An 18,143-nucleotide genomic window follows, 5' to 3' on the forward strand; every position below is an offset into this window, starting at 1 on the left:
ACAACAAACTTTCTGAAAATAAAGCCTGAGATAAAACTAAAAGATCACTCATTTTTACCCACTGTATATGCAAATAACTTCAGTAACCACTATTAATTTACTGAAAAGGTAGGTGTTTATAACTACAAAATTTAATCTGAAGTTTAAATTACTCCCATGTCTCAATAACTAGACAAGAAAATCCCTCTGAGTTCATGTACAGCAAACTACTGTTTAAACTCTAATACATATATTTCACAGCAACACCAATTCACTATGCTACTGTATGTACCATGTCTAAGATTTAAAACCCAGATGCTACAGAAAATTAAAAAATTAACTTCCTAATGGTGACAATTTGACACCATTAGGAAACTCAGAAATCACTGCACTTAAGTCTTGGTTGCAAACTTTTATTACTTTCCAGCTAAATTTCAACCGTAAAACACCATCACATTTTTCTATAAACCACAACACTCACCTTATGGGGCCTCCACAAAGTGCTAGACATTTCCCTTTTAGAGGTTCCATATCTTTTCCTAACACCAGTTGTTTTTTCTTCATTCCCAGCTTTGAACTGTATGTGCAACTGAGACGTCCTTGCACTGTGACACTTGTATTTAAGGCTGGATAGGCAGCAAGAAACTTTTTGACGTGATCCTTCCAAGGAAACGCTTCTTTGCAAAATATGGTGAGTTTTGCTCATCTGTGCATTCGGTCTTCCTAGCTCATTTATATTAATCTGGTATTCTGAATCTGTTTTTGAGGGCAGACAAGCAGATGTGCTACGTTCTAGTTTTAAATGAGGGTATTTTGCACCAGAGTTCAGACTTAACTCTGGACTGCAAGAGCCATTAACCATTTCACTGCTTGATGCAAATGCTCTTTGTGTAAGATGAACTGAAACACATGAGAAGCCATCTGGTCCTTCTTCACATGTTGCCTGCTGAGGACCATTCAAAATTTGACTTTTGCCCTGTAATGATGTATTCAAATATAGTGGTCGGATGTCTCTGACCTCACCAGAAGAGCCAACTGTTTTAGACAGTCTAAGTCCATTGACTGCTGTTGAAAGGAATCCCTTGGAAATGGTCTGATCTTCTTTTTGTGCCAGCTCACTAGGAGAAATAATGAATTTATGAGATGTTTGATAGGTGCCTCTGTGCGGAAGTTGACCTGAGCTTACTGGAGAAGCTGGAGGAGTACTGGAAGGACTCCTAGGAAAGATAACCAGTGATGAACAACGTCGCAATGGAATTTTAGTTTTCTTCCTCACTGACAAAGCATCTTGGTCAAAAGTAGTATTACTTCTATACAGTGTTTCCTGAGATGAGTTGCTCCTAGAGGGATTACATTTGTTTGCAGTGCTCCTATATGAAGAGTCACCGTGTGCAACAGGACTACAGAAAGTACTGTCACTTGTCCAGAGAGTGCCACTGCCACTGTCACTGATGACACTGTTACTATATGAACCTCCATCACTTGCGGTACTTGCACATGATCCATAGTCACTGCCAGCACTGCTGAACGAGCCACTGTCACTTGCTGCAATGCTGCTGAGGCTGCCTCTGCCCAGAGCAGCATTGCTCAGAAGGCTGTCATTAGATCGATGATCAGCCACAGTTCCAGAGCCACAGCTCCCTTCGCTACCAATACCAATGAATGAAGTGTCTTCACCAGCAGCCACAGCATCACCAAATCGAGAACATCCACTCTGCTTCCTAGACTGCAAGGAAATATGCAGTGAACTGCTCTTCTTTATTTGCAGTGAAGAAATAGTTGTGCTTTTCCCTTGATTAATTACTTGTTGCACTACAGGTGCATAAGCAGCTTGTCTAGGAGTTAGTTTCACTTGTGTAACGCTAGGTGCAGGACTCTGCGATTTTCTGAAGTACATACAATTATTACTATCCAAAAAATCTTCAGAGGTTTCTGATAATGGATCTGTGTTGCTTCTTTGGGTAGCAAAATGCAATCTTAACCGTCGTGCCATTTGTTCTCATTTCCACGCATGTTAGCAAATGAAACCCACAAAGATCCTTCAGCAGAAAGGCTACAGGCAGCTGCACAGAACCCAGGGCTGGTACACAGCAACAGTAAAAGCCCATGAACGTTGTAGTCTTTGTCCTAATTTCTACAAGATACTAACATTTTAAAAGAAAATACCTCTTGAAATAAGTCAGCCATTCCTTGAACTGTAGTTTCTGGACCGTCGTTGATTGCTTGCAGTCAGAAAGCCTTCATTTAAAAAGCACTTATGTTCCAAGGACCTCAGCTGCGACACACTGACAAACACTACTGACCTTGTTTCAATTATACCTTCTGGAATTTGCAAAAATGAATACTATAATAGGCTTCCAGAACTTCCAAGTTCCAAACAGCAACGCCTGCTGCGGCTGCACGAGCTGAGTCAATGTGTCCGTACTTTCCTCAGCAGCGTATGACTACTAATATTTTTACCCATAGGTTTAGAATTACAGGAAGTTGGTAGGAATGAAGTCCCATATAATTGAGTATCAAGTCCAGGATTGGATTTCCAAATAGTAACCATGCTAGCAAACTGCTGAGGTCTGAATTATGCACAAACTAGTGAAATAAGCCTCCTCTCCCTTAAGAAAAATGTTTTTCTGCATTATTTAAATAAAACTTGAAAAAAATCTGGCATTATCTTGCAATCCACATGCTGCTAAGCAATCACACTTTCTAAAGATCTGCACATAGTAGAACTCTGTGTTTATTAATTCACAATTTTAAATGAGGTGCAGTGGAACAGGAGCCAAAAAAAGTTTTTCTGGTTAATAATTTGGCATTTGTTTTCATTTCTAGTTTGACCTTTTCTAACTACAGCTGCTAAAGGTAGAAAGAAACTAAATTATTCATATAAATTAAACTACCTCATCTTGCTTGCTGGAAGCCCAGAGTAAGGACACATTCATTACAGTTCAGTGTGATTTGCAGATATGTGATGAACTACACAAACTTTAGAACACTGAACTAAGTATGCAGAGATTAAAAACATTACCAAACAGAATTACAGAAGAAAGCTATTTTGTATAACTATACACCAACTTCATAACTAATTATCATTTTTTTAATTTATGTTTTTAATTTTCATTTTTAAAATAAAATCATTAGCATGTAAGAAGTTAATACACTGTCAATTCTTCCAAGAGTAAATGGATTGAGAATTCCTACCAAATGTTTCACTGGCTCACATAATCTGTAGAGGTCCTTTGCTGGCACCTAGTGGGACTTTTGATAAAAGACAATCTTGAGTCTTGCTGTTAAATGGGATTTCTGTTGTGGGTTTTGTTTTGAAAAACACCAACATTTGGCTCTGAATGTACTTTTGAATAACTAAGCCATATATGATGCAGTATGGAATGCTACTGCACTAACATGAAATTACTTAGTGCTGCTGAAAGAGTACAAGCAGAAGAGAACACTAGGCCATTTATACTTTTATAGGTCATACTACTAGGAGTTTTTCTGCTTTCTATTTATTTAACCTTTACCGTATTTTAAGCTAGAAGGCAGTAAAATTAACATTTATACCTCCTTCCCAAAAAAGAGCCAAGAATCAAATTCACGGTACCTTGTTTGCAAGCAACAAATTTGTTTTCTAATTATACTCCAGGGCTTACTTAACCTCCATTACCTGAATTCCTTTATTAGAATGCAGCAATAAATGAATACTAGCTTATTCATAAAAGCCAACAAATACAACACTTAATTTATTTCATTATAACCAACAGGACTTCTTCTGAAGTTATATGTTGGTGGGGGACTGGGATGGGGAGAGAAGAGGAAAGGAAAATACCATAAAAGATTCTTTTGGTCAGTTTCAAAAAGTTACACTTGAACTTAAAGCAACACAGTAAAAAATACCCATAAAGCCAAACAAACCAAGCAAAACAAAAACATCAGCAAGTGACCCTAAGATATGCGAGTAAAAAGTAAAAAATGCACTTCTTAAGGCTTCTTCTCTCCCTAAGAACAAATGTGGCACAGTTTGTAACATGTTGGTGTGACACAAAGTGCAACCATTGGAGGTGCTGGTTTCTTTTAGTAAAAGCATTCCTTTCTCCCCCAGTGGATGATCTGAAATGGCTTGTTTACTTTTACTAAAGAAATCCTAAGAAAACAATAAACTGACATAATTTGGTAACTCAAGGCTTAAGATTCCAGCAAAATTTCTCAACATGTACTCTCTTCATTAGCTATACCTGTACAGATATTGCCAGCCAACTACAGCTTTCTCAGGCAATGTGAAATGCTTTTGAAGTGTTAAATTCAATGTTGCTGAATTACAGTTGGCATAAAAATAAACTAAAAGTTAGTATTTTTTAAAAATACCAATAGTTCCATTCAAAGCTTAATCATTGATTTCTTCAGCATCAGTAACAGATTTAGGCACTCAGCTTGCAATATATTTTAATTGTGACAAGGTATTGTAAGACAGACTGCAAGAGGTGTTGTCCCTTCACTGATTCATCTCCTAAGTGATCTCAATGCTCCTCTTGACATTTTCTAGTGTATTTTTAAAGACAACCACAATTAAAGACTCCACAAACCACTCAAGCCCTTTATTCTACCAAGGGTTTGCAAGTCAGAAGAACAAACTAGATTTAGCACTCCTTTACGAAATCCAAGACAAGTGATTTTTGAAAATAAAGCTATTACAGGAAGATTTCAAAACTGACTACTGCCAATATAACCAATCCAGCAAGACCCAAAATTTGAGCTGAACTCTGAAGAAAGGTTTTGAGGCTGGTATTCAAGAACACAGCATTTCTTAAAACCAAGCAGGTATTTCCATTTATCCCCATAAAGTTAAAGGGAATAAAAGAACTTGGGTTAAAATTTTGTAAAGAAGAAGTTAACCATTGGGAGGACACATATAAGAATATTTCAGTCTTATCAGATTGCTCACATTCAGACTGTAAACAGTCATCCAATAGGTAGATGAAAGAACTGAAAATAACAGAATAAAATACTAAAATAACAGAAGATAAAACACCCTTTGATCATAGCTACTCAGCAAAGCACCTATGATTTTTGACATGTAAGGATGAATTAATAGAAGTGGGGGAGCTTGTCAATGCTAAATAACAATCATAGCTAAGGAACAATTTGTCTTACTTAAAACAATCCAAGATATTTGGGATAAAAACACTGTTTCTGAGTGCACGCTAAAGAGAAATAGGGAGATGGCCTGTTCCATTCACCAAGTGAGATGGAAACAATGAAAAATACGGGTATTTTATTACAGAACTATAAAGTGCCTGATGAGGTCATAATACTTTGATGTCTAAATATACTCATGCATGGAAAACAAAGCACCATTTCCTAGTTGGTACCAACAAAATGTTTAATTGGTTCCTCTCCATAAGCAAACAGATCAAACAACTTATATATTCTAGATTAGAGAAAGATTGTGAAGGAGGTCTCCTGGTGGAAAACAAAGAAAACACTAGCCTTTTCCCTGCCAAAAAAATCAAGAATCCTACATTCTTATCATGCCTCGTGGCTTCCAGGTGGTGGCAGCAATGCTCTAACGAGATGTGCAATGCACTGAGTATTTTGGCCTCGTGGGGGATATGCTCAAAACCATAATATTATGTACAGATGAAAATCTGAGCATTCTGAAAAACCACATTTAACCTCCCATGTAGGCCACAAGTGCTCGTGATTATCTTTAACATTACTTTTAGATAAATCAAAGCAACACCATATTTGAAATATTTGGACGGGTAATATCACCAGTTAAGCAGGAAATGGTCTGGGGACTGTGTAATAACCAAGAAACAAGCCTCCTCCTTCCTAAATCTTATTAATCTAGGCAATTTGTACTTATATTTACTCTACACATTCTCACTCTTCCCAGTCTCAGAAGAGTAGCACCTTAATAAAAGATACAATGGTTTACTGAACACATGCAGAAGGTTTTAGGAAAAAATAATGTTTTTCATGACCAACACACTACTCAAGCACAAAGAGATCTTTTATTAGGAATGAAACTGTGTTTGGTGTGCAAGAGCACTCAATCCCTCCTCTATTAGTTCCAAACTCCTGCAGAAGGGAAAGGTATTTATTCCAGTAACAAGGAACATCAGTGAAACAGATGCAAGTGTCATGACTGTAATGCTACGAGCTTACTCACTTACAATGAAACACACAAACAAATACAGGTAATTAGACATCTGGACACTAAATGAGAGCTTGGGTCAGAGGAGAAATTTTTATTTCATGGAGATAAAAACACAAGCTAGCCTTATCTCACCAGTGACCTGCCATTCAGAGGGACACCTATCTACAACATCACAATCCACTGTTCACTTCTTGAGCTTTCCAAAGAAAATCGATGTATGCCTTCTTTCATGATAGTCCCCACACACTGAAGAAGCATCTCACACCACATATCAATACTCCTTTGTTTGCAGGGAAAAATAAACATCCAATGCAGAGCTTTCAGTATCACCAAAGAATTTGGTCCTATCATGTGAACAGTACTATCAAAGAATGATGCTTTCATGAATTAAAGAACATTAGAATTATACTAGAATATTATTAGAATATTATACTGTTAGAATATTATTAGAATAATAATGTAACTGCGTAAGAGCTTCAGGAGTACAGTAATGCCAGATAAATAAACTAATCAGGTCTGCCTTTAGCTTTAGGTTTCATTATAGAAATTAAGGTTGTTTGGAGTGGGTTTTTTAACAACACTGAATCCTGATGGACTTGCTTTCATTCAAGTCTTTAATACATTGCAAAATTAACACAAAAAGACCTACCAAACGGTTTTCATCAAATACTTCAAAAAGGAGTCTGTGTTTCTGAGGATTAACCTATGAAAAAAGTATAGTGATAATTAACATATATACTGAATTCCAGAACTTGTCTTCAGCAAAATCTCTGTGTTTATGCAGGAGAAAAGAAATACCAAAAGTCTCTATTAAACAGCAAATTTATACCTTGCTCTCATTCTACTATGCAATGTATTTCTATTAAAACCAATAAGGCACAACTGCTACTATCCCAAACTGTTTCTGAATCCATGCACATGCTTTTAAACATTCACAGAATAAAAAAGGCAACATCAAGATGGAAAATGTAACATTTGTGCCCTAGTTAAAAAACGTATTTCTAAGGAAAGCAATTTGTGAACATTTTAGAAGATTGTTATTTCTGAATTAGGGAAGAGTTCTGAAGTAGGGAGAGTAATGAGTAGTTTTTCCAAATGCGTCAGCATAACAGGTAATAAGGCTATAAACAAAATTACTTACTCTAAATAAGAATTCTTCATTCCATTTTGGGTTTAAGGACTATGTGCAGAGAAAAAAAAAAAAAGAGCATTAGTTACACTGATAATTCTGTACAAGTGTACATAATTTTTGATGTATTACACATTTTATTCCAATCCACTTAAGAAAAAGGTATCTTTAACCTTGATTTTGCTGGTAAAAGTCAAAGGAGTCTTGTACTGCTTTAATGCAGTGCAGAATGGAGACAACTTATGCAGGTATTGTCAGATATGGATGCAAAGAAGGTGCATTAGACACTTGAAAACAATTTCATGTATGTAATACTTACATGCAAACTCTTAAAAAATGCCAAAACTCTAAGCAACATAAACTACACACACCAGGCACAGATGGGCCAAACACAGCATGACTCACTCAACCAAATTATCTTTGAATTGTGAATATTTTAAAAAAAAACTATAGATAGTTTAGCTACAAAGAGAGTTTAATGTAACACTAATCAACATGGAAGGAAAAAAGCATGAGTGATCTCATAACATAAATCACAGCCACTATCTCCGAACAACAATTTGGAAGAGTGCTTTCCCTCTCCTATATACAGTTCTTAATTTTTAGTTAAACTAAGTTAGCAGTACTATTTCCTGCATGTATTCTAGAAAAACAAGCAGTATCATGATTCAGGTGAATGGTGCAATTTGATGTTTAAACCGAACAAACTGTGTTTGTGTTTTTAACACAAAAAGATAAAAGCTATTGTACAAGATTCTCATATCATTAAAGATCTCAGAAAAATCGTCAGAACAATCCAGTACTTCCATTAATGATGTAGTTTTGAATCAGTACTCACCTTATATTCCTCAGTTTTTGCTCTACCTTTCAATAAAATTTTTGAAGAGAAAAATACCACAAGAATGCCATAAACAGAGAAGCTGAGCAGACCATTCACTCAAAAGACATGAATTCTCATATTTCCTATAGCTTTAACTTTTCCTCTGGAGTCTAATTTTAAAAAACCTGAACACAATACCACAAATCCCAAACAAACACCACCACACCCACACAGATAAGATGACTAACCTTTCTAATAGTTTTTGTCTGAATACTGGTAAGGACTCCATTCACTGGATCATACAATGTCACTTTCACATATGGGTCACTGGTAGGGAAAAAAAACCAAACAAGTAGTATGCTGCTCTATGTCCCTTTTGATCACCATTATCAGCAGTCATGTTTTAAAAGGCTTAAATTAATAGCAGTTATGTAACCAGGGGTTACAATTACTTTACAAATACCACAGACATTTGTAATTACAATCATTTCCTACACAGTTTTAGAGATAAAACTAATATAAACACTAGTAGTGATAACAATCATATTAGCTATGCCATTCTGTGTATCAGTACGATTTGACTCTGTCCTCTTTCCCAGTTATTTCAGGAGAACACATTTAATGAATTCTCACACATTTCAACAAGATATGTGTGAAAAAAAGTCAGTTGTGATTGAAAAATCTTTAAATATTTTAACACTTTAGAACACCTAGAATTTGAGGTACTTCCTCAAACATGCAACAATTTTACTAAATGTTCTATCACTTTGACAGAGTTTAACCTGAATTTTTCTGTTAATGAAGATGTCCTAATATTGTTGCTTAAAATGTCCTACTGCCTTTTCCCTTCCTGTGGTACTAAAACCCAACATATTATATGAATATCTAATTTTCGTGAACAATCAAAGCACTCAGTTGCTCAGAGTAGTAACAAAAGGTGACCAAGACTGTCTGCCAAACAGTAAAAGAGCATACTGTTTTAACATACTTAAGTTATGAGAAAAGCTGATCTATTTTTGCTTGACGTAAAAAAAAAGCAAAATCTGTACATGAACAAAAATTTTAAGCGAGACTGTCTGGCTTAAGGGAAAATATGAATTTCACATGAGAAATTTTTCTATTGCTAAACCAATGTCACACACAGCGATTTTGCTAGTGCTAAAATAACATTACTGCACATATGCCAAAGCAGCTGACAGCAGAACTTGTACTAAACCCATCAATACTTTTCTAGAACCTCTGTACAAAGGCCAGAAGCAAAAGTGGCTTTAGCACAAAATGCATTCTGCCACTTGCCAACTCTACAAGATCCTAAAAGCATTTCAATTACCAACTCACTGGTCTCATAATTCCTTTGCAAAATGTTAAGCCACTGCTCCTCAGCACATAATTTGAATTGAAACAGTCTTATAGCTACCAGTGTTTAGTACTGTGTTCATTCCAAGTCTTTCAAGCACAGATGAGAGCTGTGACTACAACTGAACTCTAGTTATTTCAGCTGCAGCCTGAAGTGAAATACAGACATGGATCTATCCTCCATGGCAGAGCTATTTTACCACGCAGAGAATAAAACATTCCTCTATTTTGTTTTGCCAATACATAAGATCTGTCCAAGTCACTCTTGGACAAGAAAGCAGATGTCTTCATGTTTATATAGTCTCTGATAATTTTATCAAGTTGCCAGTTGAAAGAGTTTGGATTTTTTTTTTTCCCCAAGAGGCCTAGAAGAATTTACTGAGAACTAAAGAGCTGTAGAAAGACAATAAAAGCAGCAGCTATCCCTTAATACATTATCAACATATTCTTACCTGGCTCCTAAGATATCCTTCTTGGCCAGGCCAATTCCAGCTATAACCTTCACTCTGACAATTCGCGTGCTCTCCTTAAAAACAAAGTAACATATTCAAGATGCATTCAGAGTTATTTTTCAGGTCTATTTTCAATTAATAAAGCTAAAAGAAATTATGGGCATAATTTTGAACTCACACTGAAAACTATAGACTAAATGATGCAGTTACTTTGTCTGACAGAAATAGCTCTATCAGTAACAGACAAAACTGCACGGACCACAGATGTTTTCACCCAATGGTATCTTGGCATTCATCAGAGGGAGGGAAAGAGACTCTGACAATATTTATTTCCTGGGCAGAATGAAAAGGGTATCAAATATATCAAAATATATTAATAAAGCAGTAATAAACACTGGAAAGAAATGCAGGAATAGAAAATTCTGGCATCTATTTTTAGTTAGCAGCACAAAGTGGTCACACTTAAAATACTGGGATTTCTGATATGACCTGCCAGCAGGGTATAAGTTTAAGAAACAAAAAACTATTTTAATTACACATTATACAAATTAGCTCCACAGGAGTGACAGAAGTAATTGCACTTCTCCTGTTAATTAATACAGCTGCACAGTCCTACATGGCTTATCTGATAAGGTACTGAATTCAAGAGGGAAAAAAAGTATCTCAACAGCTGTGACCATATCAGAGGAGAAAGACAAATGAGCATTGTTTCTCTGGAAAGCAAAAAGCTTTCCAGATGAAGGGCTGTTTGTAGGAGATGGTGGGCCAGAGTCACTTGTGAGGAAGGCAGATCCAATCTACATTAAGGATTTAAATAATGAACAAGAGCAATACAACAGATACAAGAGCAATGTGTGAAGCAGTAGATGTTCTCCCCTGGGGGCTTCCTGAATTCCACATACCCTTGAAAGTGCTTTCTAAAGGAGACTCCTAGGAAGCACTAAGAATGCTTTATTATTGGTCTCCTATATAACCACAGGGCTAGACTCCCTAACCAATCCCAACTGGAATGGTTCTTAAAGCTAATGGAGAGAACTACATCCTAATCCTGAGGCAGGAACTACTAGCTAAAAATGTAAAACGGAGAATAGACCACTAAATAAAATAATAAAGTAAGCAAGTTTCTCCAACCCTCTACATTTAGAGATTACCTAGGAACTGAGATGAACATCTACAATGTCCACCCACAGCCAAAACAATCAATTGTCCAAGTCAATTCCAGCCAAGTCACAAGCCTGTCTTCAGCCTTCACCTCTAAGGAAATTGTCTCCTACTAGACACTCTAAGAGTTCAGAAAAGGAAGACCAACAAACAACCCTTCCCAGCACTGACTACTAGAAAGTGGCCTAAGCTTTCAAGATTCTTAGTCATGATCAGGATTTTAAGGTACGTAACATTACCATGTGTTTTATGACAACACCACAACTGACCGGATTTAAGAAAACACAAGTTAAAAACCGTTGGCATCAAATTGAGAGCTATTTGTTAACATTTTAATATATCTCAAATATCCTAACATATCCACTCATCCTGCATTCTAAAACAATGTCCAATTTATCTTCTACCAATTACTTGGCTTCAGTGACATTCAACATAAGCTAGTTTCTGCTATGATTCAAGAAGAGTCTCATGTGTGCGTTTCCCCTCTCCCTGAGCACCTCTGCACTGCACCCAGAGCACCCTGACTCCCTTCCAACAAGAGAATGGTCCTCAGCCACAGCCCAAGGGACACAACTGGTTTTCTTGTATCTGCATTCAGTTGCTTAGACCATGAGATTTTCTCCATTATTCAAGCACAAGAAAAGCAAAGACAATTAGATGCTTTTGGGCATAAGCATCCCAGAGTCAGGCTTAATAATGCATCAATGTAGTCCACAAGGGGAGACCCCAGAATAGGATCCATGCTCCTGAGATTTTAAAGTTGGCTTAATCACATGGTTTGTTTACTTGTATCATAATAGAGATATGAAAGCTATTTTACAGAAAGACAAATTGCTTTGCACATAGCCTCAGGAAAATAGAAGCCACAAACCCAATGCTGGCATGCTGAAGGTTGATTTAAACATGCCTTGCTGAAAGAAAGGTTATTATTTATTTGGGGTCAGTGCCAAACTAGGACAGCTACAGCATTTTAGTTAGCCGAGCAAAACAGCTAACCAAACCATCACGAAAGTATGAAAAGGCATGTCCTGTAAGAATCCCTTTCTAGATTAACAGAAACAGTTAAAAAAAAAACCACCTGAATTGCTCATAACAATCTTCCCAACAGATCTCCTTTATCGCTTCCACTTTTTCAACTAACTGCTCTCACTGCCAAAAGCCACCACATCCTTTTTTCACTTTTTTAAACTGACAGGTGACACTGAAGTGTCCACTTCTTCCTTTCTCAAGCTATGGAGATTAGAAACTTCAGGAAAAAAACCCATGCTAACATGCAAGGGCAATACATAATCCCAACGTTTGAGGTTCCCCATTCTCTGGTCACACCAGTGTGCAATGAACATGAGGGGAAATTCAGACAGCTTGATCCAAACATAGTCAGAAAGACCTGACACTGGAAGGAGCCATTATGCTGTGACTCTGAACATCCTGAGGAGGCAGAGCCTGCTGACAGGATACCGGGCTGTGCTGTGACCATACGACCTTTCCTCCTCACTTAGTGATGGCAGAATTAATGAGGAACTGCTGCCATAGCTCAAAAAAGCTGCCACAAACACACTGATCCCAGAAAGCAGTGAATGGCCAAAGAGCTCCAGGACCTTTTGAAGCTCATTTCATGCAGACAAAAATTAGGCCACGCAAGCTCTGCACGGAGACAAAGCATCAGATACTTGATTCTGGCACCCACAGGGAACAGATTCAAAATCAAAACGTCATGGTTTGAAAGGCAATTTTGAACCTCATCCTTTTAATTCACTTTTGCTCAGGAGATCCTTATTGGCCTCCATCATAGCTACATACAAGAAACTGTAGATCAAGGAACACACCAGCTATGCCTAGCAGCATTGCAGTTTATCTAAGAGACTGCTCTCTCAGCCCAATTTATCTCCTCAAGAGTCTCTTCCTGGATATGCCTACCCATGCTTCTGCAGTCTTGACGTTAACTTGAATGGCTCAACCTGCTTTTATTCTGTCTGTACAGCTGAACAATCTGAGCATTCTCTGCTGCTTTGCACACATTTGGAGTTTTACAGGTTTAGTGCCCTCGTGCCCAGCTGCTCTGTAACACAGACATGCACACAACAGCCCATCAAAGGCAGCAGCTCTGGGCACAGACTTGTACAGAGATTGTTTGTACGGATGGAACAAGGACATTCAGCTTCTTTTGACAACTTCTGACTGCCAGCCATTCCAGAAGCTGAAGGCAAAAAACCAAACAAACAAAAGAATACAATAATGTTAAAACTGAACAGTTAAGCTGTTCCCTCTGAGAATGTAAGTAACCCAGTATGAATCAGGTAAAAACAGCGAATGGAAATAGAAGAAATATGAATAGAATAGAAGAAAATGTTAAAACTACTGAATCTGCCAGGAAGTGGCTGCACACAGTGTTTGTATCAGTTAGGCTGCTCCAAACAAATTCAAGCCTAAACTGTTTTTAGGGGTTATACAGTATTTTAAAGCCATGAGGTATGGGAATAAGGCTACGACATATTACTGAGACTAAACCATCCAAAACTTCTTGGTCTGATTAAGTGAGACAAAACATCCTTTTCAGAGCTGAGTCAGCAAGATAGTTATCTTATTATCAACTTCCAGGTTTTAACATTGCTCTATTGTTAATCATATTAGTACATTCTAAAGTAAATGTTCAAGATGCTAGTCAAAATAACTGGAACTACTAAATCATGCAATTTTCATTATCTCCAATAATTAATCTATTTACTAACAGATACTGTGTAACAAGGGGTGAAATAGAAGGTTCCTGAGCCACTGTGGTGACAATCATTAACTTAAAGCTTTAAAGGCAATGCTTTCCAGCTTGTGACTCTTTGAACTGATAATAAAACAGAAATCCTTTTTATTTTATTTTACACAGTTGTAAAATGTGTTCTCAGAGCAGCAAAGCAAATGTCAAACTACTAAAGTGGCACTTGCAGAAGACAGTTTAATTTCCACAAAAGTCACTATGAAACTACTTACGTTCAATGAATATACATTAAGATGAGACATTCTTAAATTCTTGAACTGTTCATTTTGGACAAGAAAACAGCACTTGGAAAGAAATTTCAACAGAACTTTTTCACAACCTTGAGAATGGAATGGTCTTGCCTGGCTTATAGTCAATAATTACAAAGGCAGGAACTACTAGCTAAAAAGGTAAAAGGTATTAACAGATTATTCATTCTCACCCCTAGTCTTTCAAAATTCACGTGGTCGTAAAATAACACTAAAGACAATTGAGAGCATGAGTCGTGCTTTAGTGATAGAAGTCCAAGAGAGTGCAGATGATAGAAGAAAAATATAAGCAAGAAGAAAGGATGAGAAAAAAGGCACAGATAAAGAAATGGTGACATGTTGATGACTATAGCCAAAGCCAGGATGGTTAATTTAATGCAAAACATAAAATGTTAGTATCTGCTGGACTACTAGATAGCTTTTTTTGGGGGAAGCCAATATAAAAATGACTGAGTAGTCTAGCAGAGAACACTTGGTAGTAAACAATTCCTCTAGGCAATAACATCCTGTTCTTCTTTTGTTCCTGTTGGATAGGCCAAAAATCAACTACCACTAAAGCCAAGATAAGAGCACCAAAGCTTATTACAACAATAAAACAGTATAGCAGCATCAGCTTTAAAGATTCTGACAATATCAGGAACTATACATAAAGGCTTTCTTAAGATTCGTATCATGCCTGCATATAGTTCTCATTTGAAAGAAAGCATTTCTCACAGAATGCAGAGCCTTAGGTGGAGGAAAGTACTTCCTGCAATCATCTGACCTCTCGAGTGAGGCAGCCGCACACGTTTAGGACATCTAAATGATAGCAAGTCTTTTTTAGCATCATCCCTTCATTTCACCAGGAGATAGAAAATGGGAAGGAGACTTTCACATTTGACCATTGCTTGACAAACCAGAGAACACTGTCCCCTCTACAGCGACTAACAGAGACGAAGCATTTTCTTTAAAGAAATTATTTCAAAACAAGGAGTTTTAGACTCAGAAAAATTCCTATTATAAAACTACATTAATTGATCTTTTAAACATAATGAAAGTCATTAACTTCCTCCTGCCAGTTACAGATCAGTCTTACTAATTCACTAGAACTTAATTGTACCATGTGAGCATTTTGTGCTCATAAATACAAAAATGCCATCCATCAAGAAATGCTGGGTGTTACTACAGATTGTATTTATCAGCTGCATTTGACTACAAATTAAGGAAGAGATTCCAAACAACAGAAGTCCACTAATGGAGTTGCTGATTTGCCAACAGAAATAAAAAAAACCAACAAAACCCCTCAACCAACTACCAAACGATTTTTCACTGTGTGTAACCATTATCCATAACAGCCCCTCTCAGTGTTTAGTACTACAGTGTAAAGGAAAGGCTTGTAAAAAAAAACAACACAAAACAAACAGAGGGACATAAAAAAGCTTCTGGAAACCACCAAATTACACTGCTGTTCAAAAAATGCAAGTGAACTCCAAACAAAATCAGGAAACCTCTCAAGACTACAAACCAGCAAGCTTCACTATTTCTGCAAGAGTCTCAGCTAATCCAGACACATGAGATTCTAGGATATGCCTTGCAATGGTAAAGTCCTTCACAGCCTAGAAAAAATTGAGAGCCTTTCTAAAGCACAGAGACATGAATATCTATTTCTTCTGTTTGAGTGCCTGTGTAAGAACAGTAAGATATAGCAGACATCTCATACAGAGGCACTGGGGAGACTATAGGCTTTGAATGGGAATTGGAGCACAGGGCTGCCTCAAGCTCAGGCACAAAGAAGCCAAACAACATTACAAGTTTTGTCAGAGGTAATCCAAAATAATATTAGCCCATGCCAGTCTCTGAAGTCATGTCTGAAACATTTCTACTCATCAGCATCACCTCCAAAAGACAGCAACATAAGAAGAGTTGTGGGGTAAGGTGTGCAGAAATCAAGAAGACAAACCATGTATCCTAGACGTTCAGTTCACCAACCACAAGCTAAATAACCATAAACAACCTACTCCAGTAGTAGATCCTAAAGGAACATAACACACCTAAAGCTTTCCAGAATTAAATACCATATGCCTATGAGAAATCTTAGGCGACCTGCAGTAAACAAGAACACTTGTTCTACATAGGATAGTTCTCAAGTGACTGAGAAACCTGAAATGGCAAATGCATGCAAGTAGGAAGTGTATTTTTGCCTGTAAGAAGTTCCCATTTCTAATTTCATCCCTGAAAGCAACCAAACATAATAGATAAAAAAGATCTAGAAAATTAATTTAGAATGTTATCTGGGCAACATAAAAAGAGCTAAATAAAATAAGAAGTCTTTAATTCAGGCTGGGAGTGTAGGAACTCCAACATACAGACATCTGTAAATTAAACTGGCTGTGAAAGACATGTATACGGACAATCAGTGTCATTCTATTGAAAACCATTCCAAAGCCCTACAGTGCAAGCAGGTATTATAATAGAAAACATAAATAGATACTGAACAATTCTCTAGAAATTATACTTTTAACACAGTAAACCACTGAAAAAACAGTAATTCCTCGTGTAACCAAAGAAACAACAGTGCATTAGCTAAGATATCAAAAATTCTTCCTTCAGTCTTTGAAAGAGCATTCTACAATTACCGTTAGAAAATACTGTATTTAGTACTGCTGTCAATTGCCACAAAAATACAGTAAGTGGAAGTGAATACCTCATCAGAAAATGCTTCATCAAAGTGATTAATCACAGAAACCCAAGTCTTAACAACTCAAAAGTTTTGTATGAAGAAAGACCCTCTTCCAAAACCTTGCTGTGACAAAGAAAGGCAGCAGCAGTTGTGTCAATCTGCTCTTGGGGGTGTGAGCCAACACCTGCCCCTACATTCAAAAGGCGATGCACCCCAAGCAGGCAGGGCTCCCACAGCATGGGCCACACCAAAGTCTGCAGCAGGGAGTGCTCCCAGCTGAAGGCTCCAAGGAACCTGCGGCAGAGTGCTGTGAGAGGAGTCTGACCTGCTGGGAAGAAGGAAGTACACTTTATCGCATTCCTCTCCCCTTAAAAAAAAAGTTACTAGGATGATAAAAAGGAACATGTTCTTCTTATTTCCATACCATTTGAGACCTACTTTTCTACTGCTAAGACCTTGCTTTGAATACAGAACTACTGTTTTTTCCATGTTGATCTTACTAGTGCTCATTATTTCAATACTCAACTAAGCCATAAGTTCTGTGGGTGACAGGATACTTTTACAGAAGAAAAACTGAACCAGAGAAATTAAGGACAACTGCACCTGCTAAATGCAGCCACTGCAACTCAGATACCTACATAGAGCATATACATGAGCTCACTGTACACACAATAACCTCAATTACACATTCTTTTTTATCCCAGTTTCTTTTTGTGTCAGCAACATAATATTAGCAATCCTTTATTAAGTCCAAGTGATTAATACACCATAAACAAAGAAATCTGTCATAAATGCCACACTCTGATACTGCATTCAACTGCCTCAACAATTACACCAACTTCTTACCTGCCTTCCTGATCAACAACTTATTTATAATTATTATATTTACCATAGGATCATATTCAAAAGCTGCAACAAGAGGTTCTGCAGATAACATTGCTTTCTTTTATTAGACAATTCTGATTTTCACTTCAAGCAAATCCCTCTTGCAGAACAGGCACCAGAGCAGCCCTGGGGAAGCAGCAGTGTGCAGACAAAATTGCAAAACAATGTGGGGGGATGATAGAAAAGTCCTTGATGATACTTTCAATATGACTTGGGTTTCTGACCATGTTTTTTTTCTGTGCTTCTGAGTATACAATCTTCTAGACTTAAACTCTATGAAGACAGGAAAAGACCATCCACAAGGAGGGAGAACTCTATTTTCCATTCTAGTATCCTAGACAAAAGCTGCTAGCAGAGCATTTTTCTTGCAACCCTAAGATCATTTGTTTTGTCATTTGTGCATGCAGAATCTCACATGAAAACTATGAAGATAACTAAGCAAGTTCTTTACATGTGAATCAGTATGTACTCATTGAATATTAAAGTCTCTGAACATAAACAAACCACACTTTTTAGATATGTCACTTCAAAAA

At 37.1% G+C, this 18,143-nt stretch overlaps 1 protein-coding gene across 3 annotated transcripts in view; it reads right to left on the reverse strand.

The window, feature by feature from the left end:
- Positions 1-18,143, reverse strand: part of NEDD4 (NEDD4 E3 ubiquitin protein ligase) — a 50,086-nt gene that overhangs the window by 30,366 nt on the left and 1,577 nt on the right. For 2 of the 3 annotated variants that reach the window (XM_086848937.1, XM_023934056.2), the window contains exons 2-5: positions 9,888-9,961; positions 8,328-8,406; positions 7,272-7,310; positions 6,780-6,833 (exon numbers count right to left, since the gene is read on the reverse strand). In XM_086848937.1, coding sequence (XP_086705063.1) covers positions 6,780-6,833; positions 7,272-7,310; positions 8,328-8,406; positions 9,888-9,961 — 246 coding nt within the window. Of the gene's footprint in view, positions 1-460; positions 2,708-6,779; positions 6,834-7,271; positions 7,311-8,327; positions 8,407-9,887; positions 9,962-18,143 lie in introns of those variants that run through there. The other variant, XM_023934054.2, reaches the window with a different exon arrangement.

The sequence above is a fragment of the Cyanistes caeruleus genome, chromosome 13 (genome assembly GCF_971803275.1).
Source record: "Cyanistes caeruleus chromosome 13, bCyaCae1.hap1.1, whole genome shotgun sequence".
Lineage (NCBI taxonomy): Eukaryota > Metazoa > Chordata > Aves > Passeriformes > Paridae > Cyanistes > Cyanistes caeruleus.